The sequence below is a fragment of the Salvelinus fontinalis genome, chromosome 10, assembly GCF_029448725.1.
Source record: "Salvelinus fontinalis isolate EN_2023a chromosome 10, ASM2944872v1, whole genome shotgun sequence".
NCBI classification, from domain to species: Eukaryota; Metazoa; Chordata; class Actinopteri; order Salmoniformes; family Salmonidae; genus Salvelinus; species Salvelinus fontinalis.
In genome coordinates, this window is record NC_074674.1 from 18,788,485 (window position 1) to 18,804,913 (window position 16,429).

General features: G+C 45.4%; 1 protein-coding gene across 3 annotated transcripts in view; it reads left to right on the top strand.

Annotated features, from left to right (window-relative positions):
- Window positions 1-16,429, top strand: part of LOC129863739 (disabled homolog 2-interacting protein-like) — a 94,466-nt gene that overhangs the window by 12,010 nt on the left and 66,027 nt on the right. The window contains exon 1 of one of the 3 annotated variants that reach the window (XM_055935966.1): window positions 2,125-2,868. The exons of 1 other annotated variant lie outside the window; for it this stretch is intronic. In XM_055935966.1, the coding sequence (XP_055791941.1) occupies window positions 2,846-2,868 (23 nt within the window). In that variant the 5' untranslated portion in view covers window positions 2,125-2,845. Of the gene's footprint in view, window positions 1-2,124; window positions 2,869-16,429 lie in introns of those variants that run through there. One more of the 3 variants, XM_055935968.1, reaches the window with a different exon arrangement.

Consider the following 16,429-nt stretch of genomic DNA (forward strand, 5'->3'; position numbering starts at 1 on the left):
GTCATTTGAAGTCACTACTCTGGCTCCCCTGTCGACTCCCTGGTTCCATCACAAATTGCACCCTATTCCCTATATGTGCACTTCTTTTATGAGCCCTGGTCACAAGTAGTGCGCTATAAACTATTTTAGCATGTCAATCTTGGTGGGGCAAACTTGAAAAATATGTTTTTTTAATGCATGCCAGCAAAGCCACTACACAACACAACACAAAAAATGACATTAATTGCACTATAACGGTGACAAACGGTGCCCACAAACTCATAGGGCCTACATAAAACTGTCCCAATAGCAGAATCCCATTTGTTAACAACAGTCCCAACATCTTACCACTGCTACACCTGGCTTTCAGCGGAGCCTTGTCTGGCAGCGAAACAGTTAATTCAGCGTCATTTACTGCCTTTAAAAAAACATAGCTGATATAGCTGACTTGCTTAAACAAATGTGGTTTCCACTGACATTGAGATGTACCAACAATGGCATAAGGGTACGACAAGTGGATAAGAGGCAATCCGTAATTTCGATTAAGACAATATAACTATTTGTTCAGCACTTTTCAATGTACAGCAACGGAATTCAGAACATGTGCCGTTCTTACAATATTCTCCCTGTACACCAAGTCAGAACCGTAGGATGAATAAAGGGGGCATATAAGTAGACAATGAAGCATTTCTCTAAATCAGGCTACAGGCTACATGTGAACCACCAAGTCAGAACAATAGGCAAACTTGTTAGGGTGAGGCACGTGGGCTACTAACAGCTTACTAAACAACATACACTTAGTATTATTTTCTTAGCTACAGACAGTATACATATCTCCCTGGCATATTACATAATTTATGCAGCAGCATACAATACATTTTTGGACTGACCTTGATGTGCTGTGCTCACTTGAACAGGAAGGTGGGATGTAGGTCCTTTCGTGGGCAAGTTTTGACATCAAACTTTGTCATGAAAGTCTGGCATTCTCTGGATTTATGATGCTTTCAAGACACCTGGGAACTCATAAAAAACAAGGTTGAATCATGATGACGTCAGTGATCTTCAGGTCGGAGCACTAGAAAGAGGCCAGAGTTCCCGATTTGCAATTCCGAGTTGGATGACCGTTCAAAACTTATTTTCCCAGACGATCTCGTATTTTTTCAGAGTTCCCAGTTGTCTTGAACTCACTGAAGTCAGATTTCCCAGTTCCGAGTTTCCAGTTGTTATGAGCGCGGCAGAAGTCATGCTAGATTGACAGCATGGCCAATGTTGAATATTTATCCTTTTAAGCTTGGAAAAGAGATCCTTCAACCCAGACACGGGACCACACACCCACTCCACTGAATAGCAAGCTAGTGATTGCTGTGCAATGCTTGCAGTTAGCCACTGATTCCTTCCAAACCATTCATTACTCAATTTGAGATTTCCAAATTGTTGTCTAATCTTTATGTCCAATAGCCGATGAGCACCGATATTTGTTTTATCTATAATTTCTCTTCATTATTTCTCTTCATATGACAAGGATTGAAAAGAATTTGCCAGTAGATTGTCGACTTGATTCATCATGATGCTGCTTGCTTGCTAGCTAAGATTTTGAAAGTATGATGTTGACATCAATCAGTCCAATCAAAATTACGGTAGATATAACGTGATTAGACGTCATTTTATCTGTGGCCAATGACCTTGAGCCTTCTTGGACGGGCCCTTGTAATGTAACTCTATGGCAGCACCCAAGGGGCTTGAGTTTTCGAGCTCTACCCTTAAATGTTGAGGTGACGTAGTGTCACCATCAGTGACAGAACACTGAGCCCATCACGGTGCAACTAGAGAACACTACCAACCCCTACGCTCCGTGTTTTCCGCTGGCTGCCCCACCACTACAGAAAGCACTGAGCCAGGCTGAAACACCAGCATTTTGGAGCTGCCTTACTCAAGAAAGCAAAAAAGAGACTAAGTTTTTATTAGGCTTTATTGACGTTATAATTTGTTTTACATTGTTTGCAAACTGATATGTGACACGTATTAATGCCAAAATAACATGGAAAACAGGCAGAAAAAATGTCATAAAAGTTTAACAACCCCACCTGCCCTGAATGACTGGTTGCCACTGTATTGGTGGCACAGATCTAGGATCAGTTTACCTTCCCTTAGGGGTGGTAGCACTAAACTGACATCCGTATCCATGGGCAACATACTCTGAAGGAGTAGACTTGGTTGATGATGTCATCTGTATTCTGTGTAGCTGGGGGTGGTATTGCCTGTATGATTCTCCATACCCTTGGTAAGCACCCCACCTCCAAGTGGCTGTGATTTTGTGCTTCTTTTGTGTTTCTTTGATTCAGTAATTCAGTTGGGTGTCCAATGTCCATCACTCACACGGCGTCCTCAGTCATAAAACAATCCTATCAAAGTGAAATCAGTTTTTTTGCTTCATTACTAAATTATTGGTAGCAACATAACTATGTTATTAATCAGTTTGTAATGATTGATGTGTACCCCTAACCCCTTTACAATTTAGGCTACACGACATTGGAAAATAAGTAGCCTACTGATATATGAAATGCTATTTATGTATTTATCCGAAATAAACTGTCAATACGCATCAGCTAAAAGCTTTTTAAAGGGGATGTGGAGAGAGGAAGAGATACGGGGGGGTGTTTGACTAAGAGCACAGCAGACCGCTCCCTCCGGACTACAGCAGCCTATATTCGGAGTCGTTGTGCATGGTAGGCTCAAAGGGCAGGCTGCGGCCCATTCCCAGGGATGCAAAAATAGTCGGAAAACAAGCTGCGATTAGCGCGCGTAGGAATGCGACCCAAATTGAAGTGGTGTGTTTTTGGGAATCTGTGCGGCTTTCCATGGAGTAATGTTTCACCTCTTTAGTAAATCGTAAGTGTTCTTATCTTATTTTGCCTTCATGTTTCCCTAAAAACTTGGCTGGTGTGTGTTGGTGATGGATAGAGTTGTTGCGCGCTGTTTGATTTTGCGACCTCCGCCCTCTTTCCCTCAGGGATGTAAACAAATTATTGTCGCTAGCTGTTACATCGTGTTTACGAAGGTTATGGCTTGGAGAATATGGTTACTGGAATTGGAATGTTTTGGGGTAAACAGGAAAACGTCTAGCAGACTGGTTGGAAAAGAGTTGAGAACGAGGGCTTAGGGACGCGGACGCGTTCAGACTTGTAGATGGAAATATTCCGTGCCAGGGGCGAATCTCTACTGTAGTGCAGAACACGACATCAAAGCATATAGTTCAGTTTACTATTGTGAGCAAATTGCTTGTAATCATGTTGTTATTTATTTATCGCTATTAGTCAATTGTATCGTTCTTTTATTGTGTTTTGATCTAGAATAGTTCTGATGTAGAGACAATACAGAACATAATAGAGGGTGGGAGACAGACCTTTAAAGCTTGCTCTGAATGCCAGTTCAGCCATGCTCTAGTGTTGTTCCTTGTAAGTGTTACCATACTTTATCTGCCTAAGAAGTTTTGGCTTATTGCAGGCAAGCATCGATTCCTTCAGCACTTTCCTATCCATTGCCAAGTAACTTTGTAAGGAGCTCATTCTCTCTCTTCCTCCTTTTCTCATCTCATTTGCTTACAGTACTATCACCTCCCTTACATTGCTACAGCACCCCCTGAAAAATCATAATAAAGTATATATATATATATAAGTATATATATATATATAAGTATATATATATATATATATATATATATATATATATATATATATACACTCTGCACCCCTACTTCCAGTGGCTATGTAAGGGAGGTGACAGTACTGTACAGCACCCCTACTTCCAGTGGCTATGTAAGGGAGGTGACAGTACTGTACAGCACCCCTACTTCCAGTGGCTATGTAAGGGAGGTGACAGTACCCTACAGCACCCCTACTTCCAGTGGCTATGTAAGGGAGGTGACAGTACTGTACAGCACCCCTACTTCCAGTGGCTATGTAAGGGAGGTGACAGTACTGTACAGCACCCCTACTTCCAGTGGCTATGTAAGGGAGGAGACAGTACTGTACAGCACCACTACTTCCAGTGGCTATGTAAGGGAGATGACAGTACTGTACAGCACCCCTACTTCCAGTGGCTATGTAAGGGAGGTGACAGTACTGTACAGCACCACTACTTCCAGTGGCTATGTAAGGGAGGTGACAGTACTGTACAGCACCCCTACTTCCAGTGGCTATGTAAGGGAGGTGACAGTACTGTACAGCACCCCTACTTCCAGTGGCTATGTAAGGGAGGTGACAGTACTGTACAGCACCCCTACTTCCAGTGGCTATGTAAGGGAGGTGACAGTACTGTACAGCACCCCTACTTCCAGTGGCTATGTAAGGGAGGTGACAGTACTGTACAGCACCCCTACTTCCAGTGGCTATGTAAGGGAGGTGACAGTACTGTACAGCACCACTACTTCCAGTGGCTATGTAAGGGAGGTGACAGTACTGTACAGCACCCCTGCTTCCAGTGGCTATGTAAGGGAGGTGACAGTACTGTACAGCACCACTACTTCCAGTGGCTATGTAAGGGAGGTGTTAGTACTGTACAGCACCCCTACTTCCAGTGGCTATGTAAGGGAGGTGACAGTACTGTACAGCACCCCTACTTCCAGTGGCTATGTAAGGGAGGTGACAGTACTGTACAGCACCACTACTTCCAGTGGCTATGCAAGGGAGATGACAGTACTGTACAGCACCCCTACTTCCAGTGGCTATGTAAGGGAGGTCACAGTACTGTACAGCACCCCTACTTCCAGTGGCTATGTAAGGGAGGTGACAGTACTGTACAGCACCACTACTTCCAGTGGCTATGTAAGGGAGGTGACAGTACTGTACAGCACCCCTACTTCCAGTGGCTATGTAAGGGAGGTGACAGTACTGTACAGCACCACTACTTCCAGTGGCTATGTAAGGGAGGTGACAGTACTGTACAGCACCACTACTTCCAGTGGCTATGTAAGGGAGGTGACAGTACTGTACAGCACCACTACTTCCAGTGGCTATGTAAGGGAGGTGACAGTACTGTACAGCACCCCTACTTCCAGTGGCTATGTAAGGGAGGTGACAGTACTGTACAGCACCACTACTTCCAGTGGCTATGTAAGGGAGGTGACAGTACTGTACAGCACCCCTACTTCCAGTGGCTATGTAAGGGAGGTGACAGTACTGTACAGCACCCCTACTTCCAGTGGCTATGTAAGGGAGGTGACAGTACTGTACAGCACCCCTGCTTCCAGTGGCTATGTAAGGGATGTGACAGTACTGTACAGCACCACTACTTCCAGTGGCTATGTAAGGGAGGTGACAGTACTGTACAGCACCACTACTTCCAGTGGCTATGTAAGGGAGGTGACAGTACTGTACAGCACCCCTACTTCCAGTGGCTATGTAAGGGAGGTGACAGTACTGTACAGCACCCCTACTTCCAGTGGCTATGTAAGGGAGGTGACAGTACTGTACAGCACCCCTACTTCCAGTGGCTATGTAAGGGAGGTGACAGTACTGTACAGCACCCCTACTTCCAGTGGCTATGTAAGGGAGGTGACAGTACTGTACAGCACCCCTGCTTCCAGTGGCTATGTAAGGGAGGTGACAGTACTGTACAGCACCTTTGCTTCCAGTGGCTATGTAAGGGAGGTGACAGTACTGTACAGCACCCCTACTTCCAGTGGCTATGTAAGGGAGGTGACAGTACTGTACAGCACCCCTACTTCCAGTGGCTATGTAAGGGATGTGACAGTACTGTACAGCACCACTACTTCCAGTGGCTATGTAAGGGAGGTGACAGTACTGTACAGCACCACTACTTCCAGTGGCTATGTAAGGGAGGTGACAGTACTGTACAGCACCCCTACTTCCAGTGGCTATGTAAGGGAGGTGACAGTACTGTACAGCACCCCTACTTCCAGTGGCTATGTAAGGGAGGTGACAGTACTGTACAGCACCCCTACTTCCAGTGGCTATGTAAGGGAGGTGACAGTACTGTACAGCACCCCTACTTCCAGTGGCTATGTAAGGGAGGTGACAGTACTGTACAGCACCCCTGCTTCCAGTGGCTATGTAAGGGAGGTGACAGTACTGTACAGCACCTTTGCTTCCAGTGGCTATGTAAGGGAGGTGACAGTACTGTACAGCACCCCTACTTCCAGTGGCTATGTAAGGGAGGTGACAGTACTGTACAGCACCCCTACTTCCAGTGGCTATGTAAGGGAGGTGACAGTACTGTACAGCACCCCTACTTCCAGTGGCTATGTAAGGGAGGTGACAGTACTGTACAGCACCACTACTTAAATATAAAAAGTAGTGCACTTGGCCTTTACTAGTCCTGTATTAGCATTTTTTGTTGTTGTTGCAGTAACCCCACCCCCAAATACCTTCCTTCAGCTATGTTCCCTTAGCACCGGATGTCGTTGTTATGTAACGGTTTAAGTAAGAAGCCTGCTTGTTTGTAACTCATTAATATTTTCCCCAGCAGCTCTTATACTGAATGCTGCACGATAACAATTATGTAATGTGGTTATTTGACTGTGTCCCTCTCTGCTCAACCAATTTATTCTTTCTGCGTGCACACACACACACACACACACACACACACACACACACACACACACACACACACACACACACACACACACAAACACCGCTCTCTCTCTCAGCAGGGAGTAGCCTAGTTAAAACCCATAGTCATGCTTAACATCAGTGTATACTAAGAGTCTCCAATCTCCTAATTATCATTGAAACCGCTCTACTGTAGGGCTATAGAGAGATTCATTTGCATTCATTTAAATAGTGTAGAAGGGCTCCTCTAAATGCCCACTTCACTTTAGAAGGTATTGTATTTATTATGGATCCCTATGCCAAGGCAGCAGCTACTCTTCCTGGGGTCCAGCAAATTTAAGGCAGTTATATACAATTTTACATTTACATTTAAGTCATTTAGCAGACGCTCTTATCCAGAGCGACTTACAAATTGGTGCATTCACCTTATGATATCCAATTAAAAACATTACATTACACAACGGATTTCATAACACATGAAGTGTGTTCCCTCAGGCCACTACTATTACATATATACAACACAAAATCAATTTGCACGCGTGTGTATAGTGCATATGTTATCATGTGTGTGTGTGTATATGCGTGTGTCTGTGCCTGTGTGTGTCTCGTCACAGTCTCTGTTCCATAAGGTGTATTTGAGTTACTTGGTGTAGAAAAGAGTTCCATGTAGTCATGGCTCTATGTAGTACTGTGCACCTCCCATAGTCTGTTCTGGACTTGGGGACTGTGAAGAGACCTCTGGTGGCGTGTCTTGTGGGCAATGCATGTGTGTCTGAGCTGTGTGCTAGTAGTTTAAGTAAATCCTAGTCTTGATTAAATGAAATAGTTTAACAGTGGAACTATATGTGTAACAATACCTATATTTTGTTGTGAGAATACATGGCTAGTTGTGAGAATACATGGCTTTAGGGCTGTGACGTGTGACGGTCTTGGAATTTGGCCAGAAAAATGTACACCGGGGGGGGTCACATTTCTGTTTTTGGCCTCAAAACAACCTCAATTTGTCAGGGCATGGACTCTACAAGCTGTCGAAAGCATTTCGAAGGGATGCTGGCCCATGTTGACTCCAATGCTTCCCACATTTGTGTCAAGTTTTGGGTGGTGGACCCTTCTTGATATACACGGGAAACTGTTGAGCGTGAAAAACCCAGAAGCATTGCAGTTCTTGACACAAACTGGTGCACCTGGGACCTACCACCATACCCTGTTCAAAGGCACTTAAATATTTTGTCTTGCTCATTCACCCTCTGAATGGCACAGATACACAATCCATGTCTCAATTGTCTCAAGGCTTAAAAATCCTTCTTTAACTTGCCTCCTCCCCTTCATCTACACTGATTGAAGTGGATTTAACAAGCACATCAACAAGGGATCATAGCTTTCACCTGGTCAGTCTATGTCATGGCAAGAGCATGTGCTCATAATGTTTTGTACACTCAGTGTATAGGCCTACAGAGAGAATTAGAGAACTCACACACGCACACCCCCGGAAAAGCACCCGTCAATCACAGGCACCAGCGTATGTAAGACACAAGCAAATATTTCTCCTTTCCTTAACACTAGAACAGACTGGCCTTTGAGCCTATAAACACCCACTAGAGAATGTTGCCAAGCGTCCCCTTTAGCATATGCATCCGATGCATATCAACCCACACAAACATATGCACCAACGCTTGACAGATGGTGCATAAACTATTGTAAATGATTAATTGCATGAATAAATATATTAATAATAAAAAAACGAACAACAATAGTTATTTGTTTAGTCCATTTCATCAACTTTATTTTGTAGATTTGATTAGTAGTAGAGTTATAGTAATTAAGAAACTCCAGTTACAGCTTATTTTGACATATTAGAAAGTAGAAGATACTAATATAACCAGCCAGGTGCAATTTATTTGCCGTATTCCTAAACAAAAGCACCAGTGCATGAAAAATCGTGAAGGGTGAAATGCATCAAGAAATATTTGTGGAAATATATTCATGACAAGATGTAAAACATTCATTTGTTGATCGCATTGGACAGTGTATTGTGCTCTTATACTCGTGCCTTTATGCATGAATTCATCTCGTCTTCTCTTTATGCTTCGGGGCCACAGTCAGCACACAACTTCGGGGCTTTGTGTGAGAAAGCCCCACAAACAAATTGGTTGCACTGCACACAGTTTTCATGGGCTTTGTTTCGTGTGCACCTGCCACAGGTGTCGCATAATCTCTCTGAAGCGGTTGCGTAGCATGCTCTCTCTGAAGCGGTTGCGTGGCGTGCTCTCTCTGAAGCGGTTGCGTGGCATGCTCTCTCTGAAGCGGTTGCGTGGCGTGCTCTCTCTGAAGCGGTTGCGTGGCGTGCTCTCTCTGAAGCGGTTGCGTGGCATGCTCTCTCTGAAGCGGTTGCGTGGCGTGCTCTCTCTGAAGCGGTTGCGTGGCGTGCTCTCTCTGAAGAGGTTGCGTGGCATGCTCTCTGTGAAGAGGTTGCGTGGCATGCTCTCTCTGAAGCGGTTGCGTGGCATGCTCTCTATGAAGAGGTTGCGTGGCATGCTCTCTCTGAAGCGGTTGCGTGACATGGTCTCTCTGAAGCGGTTGCGTGGCATGGTCTCTCTGAAGCGGTTGCGTGGCATGCTCTCTATGAAGAGGTTGCGTGGCATGCTCTCTGAAGCGGTTGCGTGGCATGCTCTCTATGAAGAGGTTGCGTGGCATGCTCTCTCTGAAGCGGTTGCGTGACATGGTCTCTCTGAAGCGGTTGCGTGGCATGGTCTCTCTGAAGCGGTTGCGTGGCATGCTCTCTATGAAGAGGTTGCGTGGCATGCTCTCTGTGAAGAGGTTGCGTGGCATGCTCTCTCTGAAGCGGTTGCGTGGCATGCTCTCTATGAAGAGGTTGCGTGGCATGCTCTCTGTGAAGCGGTTGCGTGACATGGTCTCTCTGAAGCGGTTGCGTGGCATGCTCTCTATGAAGAGGTTGCGTGGCATGCTCTCTCTGAAGCGGTTGCGTGACATGCTCTCTCTGAAGCGGTTGTGTAGCATGCTCTCTCTGAAGCGGTTGGGAAAAAGTCAACCCCATACCTATCAGACCAAAATGACTCCACATCCATGCTCGTTACACCGTAAGCCCCGCGGGCATACAAGAGTTCAATAAATGCTTTGAGTTCGTCCGTAGACATGTCCCACGTACTGTTTCCTTTTCTGTGCGCAAGAGCAACAGTACAATCAATCTCTGATGTGCTGCAACTTCTGCATGTCACTTAAACTCATCACTCGTTTCTACCCAAACCGTGCCATCCCTCCCAGACTCCTGTCTCACCGTGGCAGTTGGGATCACCATCTTATTTGTCTCTGTTATGGTTTTTCCGCGGCGAGGCTCAGGGATCAGAGGTGGAGGCTCGAAGTCAACATCAGAATCAGATGAAGACTCTTCATCAGCAACATCGATTTCAAGCTCAATATCCTGTCCTCCGTCCGACTCCAGCTCATCTAAATTCTGCAGCATTTGCAATGCTGTTAGTGTGTCCATTTGTTTCGTTCGGCTTTCCATTGGGAACTAAACACGTTGTATGTTGTTGAAAGATTATTGGAATCTGTGTGGGTAGCTGGACAGGTAAGCTAACTGACAATAGTGAAGGTGAACAGGTGGTCACGGGTCAGGTGACAGAGGAATGGATGAGACTGAGGCAGGAATTTCTTTAACCATAAAGTGGTATATTTACTGCGTAGTTTGTCTGTGCTGCATAACAAAAGAAACAGAATAACATGTATCCAATCAAATTCATAATCAGAAAGTCAAATCATAACAATCATTCTCGTTATTAACAGAATGAGGTAATTCAACAATAAGGTTCCATAGGAATTCAATATGAAGCAGAATGGGGTCATTTAGGATCATAACCGTTCATCATAATTATGAGAAGGATAACGCAAATAAATCGATCAGTGATCGGTTATTCAATCTATAATCAGTTTGATATCTGAATCGATCAGTTCAGCAAACAATGACGTTTCATATTTAACCCTTTCAAGTCTGTCTTCATATGTACATGTCATTTCATTACATATTAACCATATATCAATGGCATAATTGGCCTGTGATGATCCGTAGGGCCGTGATCATTGTCCGTTGCCATAACCCAATAGGTTTGAAGCGTGCGCTCCGAGGTAACAACTATATACAATAACTGATGGTCCACTCTCCCGATCGCAACAGGTAGTTCAGATGAAAGGTAACAGATGAAAGGTAATAGATTCGGGGGATTTACGTTGATTCATGGACGCACAGAATGTCTGGATTAGACGGAGTTGAGGAAGAGAAAGCAGCCAGGTTGGGCGGGGCAATTTCCTCCGTTTAATAAGTTGAGATCTGTCGGACCTAATTAAAGTGCCCCTGGCCCAGCTGAGCAAGTGGCCATGAATTAAAGGACGATTCCATCCGCGCCAAGGACCGTTCTACAGTTGCACTCAGTGTCTGATTTGACTCTCCCAGCGGAAATTATGTACAATTTCCAGCCTTTTATAATAAAATAATGTGATCGCCCACAACGCCCAAAATTCTTCATCATCAGTACACCACTGTTCTAAATTCAATCATCTTCTTCACCCTCATCATTCGGATCAGCCAAATTCGACCACCATCTTCACCCTCCTCGTCATTCAGTTCATTGAAGTCACACGCACCGTTATCAGTTTCTATCTGGTTTCTATCGCCCGTTCATCCACTGACCACATAAAGGCATATTTAAACGTTCAGTTTATTATGTTACTCGTTTTTGCTTAGTAGCCAGAGCAATGATGCCGCGCGACTGGTCATGTGCTGAATGCAGGGACAGCACAAATATTATTGGGAAAAGTTTTTGTAAATAGAACTGCCCCTCGCGAATTTTGAGAGCTATTTGACAAAGGTAATTGTCATAGAAACTGAATATGCTCTTTCTGATACTATATAGAAATCCAAATGTTTTACCTGCGTGTGACTGGAGGAGGATTTGATAAAGTGATGGTACCTTCCTCTTATTGTATCGTTTGACAAGTGATAGGCGTAATATTGTGACTCGTCAGATTATTGTCGATTTAGTCTGGTCTATAGGCTAAATCTTATTATGTGTGAAATTATTCGGAGTAGTTTGGGTGTAGTTTCGATGGGCCGGCTGTGCAGTCTGGCTGCCTTTGTTCGTTTCCCGCTCATTAACTGGATTGAAGGATATATTTTGCGTAATTCTAAAGTTCTACTGCAACAGTAGCAAGTTTTCGTTTCCCTTACAACAAATTTGATTAGCAACAGAGTTACGGTAAATCAAACAGTCCCGTAACCGCTTCTTTTTACAAAGTAAAAAGTTAAAGAGAACGGTGTCAACCCGCGAGGCGCTGCAGTCAAATTATTAACATGAGGGCCAACACTGATAAATAGGCACAACACAAACTCATCATTACACTATTGTTCTAAATGAAATCAACCTCCTCCTTCTCATCATTCAGTTAGGCCTAATTTGAAATTCGATTTTGAAGTAACTTGCACAATTGTCGCCCGTTCCATCCGTTTGTCAATTCATTCAGTGGGCTGGAATCGTTTTTGTCGCTGGATAGAGTCAAGGATATGTTTTGCATTATTCTTAAGGCCTACTGCCACATGTTGAATGTTTTCGTTTCCCTTACAATACATTTGATTAGTAATAGTTTTATAGTAAATAAAACAGTACCATAACAGATTATTTAAAATAAAATAAAAACATTCAAGAGAATGGCATCAACCTTAATCAAATTATTTGCTGCTGATAAATAGGCATAACACTCATTACACTATTGTCTAACTAGATATTAACCGAGAGGATATAGTGAGGGAGGTAGAAATTAACGTTGGCTGTGAAGAGGTCAACAAGAAGGAGAGTGTCTTTCCGAGGATCTTTTACTTCCTCTCTGCCTTTTCCCTACTCTCTCTCTCTCTTTTTTCCCCCTCCTCCCTCCCTGTTGCTACTACCCCTCAGCGGTCTGCGGGTCAGAGGGCACACTTCCTGCTCCAACATGAGGCTTCCTCTGAGAGATTGGAATCCAACCAATCTGTCTCTCTCTGAATCAGTATCATGGGGGCACGTTCTTCTAACCCATCCTGCGCTCTCTTTCTCCACCTCATTCTGTTAGCGGGGCACCATGCTGTGTATTTGAGATCACTTTGAGGCCAGAGGGGGATGAGCTATGAGCTTATGCTGGTCTATGCATGACGGTCTCCTGTTAATCATATCGTTCACCAAGCTTGGTATTCACGCTCATGTCTCCTCTTCTTTCTGTACACCTGTTTTCCAGACACTGTATATCGCTAGTCTCACTAATATTCTTTCCTTCTGACTGTCATCCTCATTAACCTCTGACCCCTGACCCGATTGGTTCATTTAAGGGTCCTTTATCAGCCTGACCGTTGACCTCGTTAATGCATCCCAGTTACCGTGGCAATACGGACGGTCCGGGAGTTCATCTATAAGGCCACTTTACTCCTGCTGTGATTACTGTGACACCCTGCCACACACAGACACCGAGTCTTGTACAGCCAACCTTGTGGGGACACAAGATTCAAAATCCTATTTTCCATAACCCTAAACCTTAACCCCAAAACTTAACCTTAACTCTAAACCTAACCCTAACCCTAGCTCCTAACCCTAGCACCTAACCCTAAACCTAATTCCAACGCTAATTCTAACCTTACACCTAAACCCCCTAGAAATAGCATTTGACCTTGTGGGACCAACAAAATGTCCCCAGTTGGTCATATTTCTGTTTGTTTACTGGTCCCCACAAGTATAGTTAAACACACACACACACACACACACACACAAAATGATTATAGCTTTGGCTAGTTCCGCAACACCACTCCGTGTTCTCAGCACATGGAAACAGTTTGGTATATTCTATTCATCATCTGTCTGTCATTTCCTAAAGTGGTCATCACTGGAGAGTGACATAATAATATAAGCTGGTGGTCTGCTCGGCTTTGGTCAGGTCCGGTCAGCTCATCCTCTGGTCTGTTGAAGTGGACAGCTGCTCTGCTACTTAAAACAACCAGGACCATGACATCATGCCATCAGTCTGTGAGGCAGCCAGCTGTACAGTTGCAGCTGAATAGGCTGTGTCCTCTTTCCTCTCTGTGTCCTATAGCAGGTGTTACACAGAATACACAGAAAACCTCCCACCCAGCATGTAACGTGATCTGTCATAGTAATCTGTGTGTGTGGTGCGTGTGTGCATATCTGTGTGTGTGTGTGTGTGTGTGTGTGTGTGTGTGTGTGTGTGTGTGTGTGTGTGTGTGTGTGTGTGTGTGTGTGTGTGTGTGTGTGTGTGTGTGTGTGTGTGTGTGTGTGTGTGTTCGCTTGGTTTCCTCTGGTGACCTCTGCACCCTAGCCCCGGCTGTGTTGGATCCACAGCAGATGTTGTTTAACCACAGGACTTCAGCTCCCAGACAGCACTACCCATAATGCACTGCTGCTTTGCTGTGAGTCAATGAGCCAGGAATCCCGACGGGCTCCTAAAGGGTCCTGGCAGAGAGCGATAGAGAGCCAGAGAGATGATGTCATTTACAGCCAACACAGCTTCCTGCTCTCTTTGTGTCAGAGCCCTCAAAAAAAGCCCCCTCCCTTTTTCATCTTTTTCCTAATTCACGTCTCTGTGTTCAGCTGTTCCTCTCATACAGTATCCGTGCTTTCACGTCTCCTCTCAGTGAGGCAGGCAGCAGGCTCAAAGAGAAATGGATGTGTTTGCTGTTATTAGTCCTCATAAAAGGGAAGACGCACGGTATGGCTTAGTCTTTCATCCCTTGTTGTCTGGTTCAGGGCTGCTTGGGGCACCTGTTTTTTCCCCCCTCCCTCTCCCTGGTGTAATCCCCTTATTTTGTCTTGTGTGCATTAGCCTCTGAGAGAATGAGAGTGAGTGGTCCTCTCTTCTTCCTCTGTCGGTACCAGGCTAGATGCAGCAGCACCAGACCGCTCCTGCTCTCTCTGTACTCTCTCTCCCGCCCTCCCTCTCTCTCTCTCTCTCAAAACCAATCAAGGCCACCCATTGTGTCAGATGTCCATTGGGTAATTATTATTATCTGGCTGAGGCTTCTATGGGAAGAGATTCCACTCTAAGGGGCATCATTTAGTTGCCTGGGATGGCTGATGCTGCGTTAACTCAATGACTCCAACTGAGGAGAAGAGTGTCTCGTCTGAGTGTATTTGTGTAGTTTCTCTCCGTCCCTAGAGTTCCCTGAGGTATCTCTGTCTGAAACAGTGAGTTGGTTCTGTTTCTGTCTGTCTGATTAACAGAAGCGTTCGGATTCTAAGGTCCGTATCTAGACGTCAGTGGTTCCGTCAACGGATCCGCTCACACACAACCTCCGTTCTGTTCCAGTGATTCCTGACAGGATCCCTCCGTTCTGTTGTCCTCTCATGGCAGGAAGGGCGGTTACTTCTCTCTCTCTCTCTCTCTCGCCCTCTCTCTCTCTCTCTCTCTCTCTCTCGCCCTCTCTCTCTCTCTCTCTCTCTCTCTCTCTCTCTCGCCCTCTCTCTCTCTCTCTCTCTCTCTCGCCCTCTCTCTCTCGCCCTCTCTCTCGCCCTCTCTCTCTCTCTCGCCCTCTCTCTCTCTCTCTTGCCCTCTCTCTCCCCCTCTCTCGCCCTCTCTCTCTCTCTCACCCTCTCTCCCTCTCTCTCGCCCTCTCTCTCTCTCTCTCTCTCTCTCTCTCTCTCTCTCTCTCTCTCTCTCTCGCTCTCTCTCGCTCTCTCTCGCTCTCTCTCGCCCTCTCTCTCTCTCTCTCGCTCTCTCTCTCTCTCTCTCGCCCTCTCTCTCTCGCCCTCTCTCTCGCCCTCTCTCTCTCTCTCGCCCTCTCTCTCGCCCTCTCTCTCCCCCTCTCTCGCCCTCTCTCTCTCTCTCTCACCCTCTCTCGCCCTCTCTCCCTCTCTCTCGCCCTCTCTCTCTCTCTCGCCCTCTCTCTCTCTCTCTCGCCCTCTCTCTCTCTCAGCATCCTTGCATCCATATAAAAACTCTCTCTCTCTCTCTCTCTCTCTCTCTCACACTGCAATTGACAGCTGGCAGGTGGACACACACACAGACACACACAAATATCAGCATCCTTGCATCCATATAAAAACTATTTAAAAAATGACCGCTTTGAGATGAGTCAACAAAAACGTACACGCCAAACAGCACCATGCCGAGATCTGTTGTGAGGAGACCCGAGGGACTCATTATTCCATCTGAACAGAGAGAGAAGGAGGAAACAGCACATCTGTTCTGTTCTGGCCAACAGAGAGAGAGATGGAGCCTGTGACAGATTGTATGGCGGCGTGACAGACAGACAGACGGCCAGTCTGATAGTTGTGTTTTCTCTGCTACAAAGACAGCCTAACGTCAAGGCGAATGGGACTAATGCACATTTACTGTGTGACTGGGTGTGTGAATAATCGCTTGTTTGTTGGTGTGTTTGTGTGTGTACCTGCATACGCGTGTGTGTGACCGTTGATTTGTATGTTAGTGTTTGTGCCATGGTGCATGCCCAATTTGACCTATGGCCGACTAGCTAGCTGGCTGGAGGTTTCAACCACAGCATACGCTATAGAGGAGCTCACTACAGCTCATACCCAGTACCCAATTACCTCTGTAGTCTGAGAAGCTCTTATCCAATCAGTTCACTGGATCTCATACCTAATCAGCTGTCCTATCCTAGCTCTATTCTCTGCACCTCACACCCAATCAACTTGGCTTTTACACTAATCAACTCACTGTTCTCATCCTCTTTGCCAATCAGCTTTATTGAGCTTGCCAACGTCATTTTTTGGGCCAAGGGGATTTATAGAAACCTACCCGTATTCATTGTGTATGTATGCATTATTTCTGTGTTCACTACAGTCAGTGCTGCAAATATTGACATGAGAGGAAAG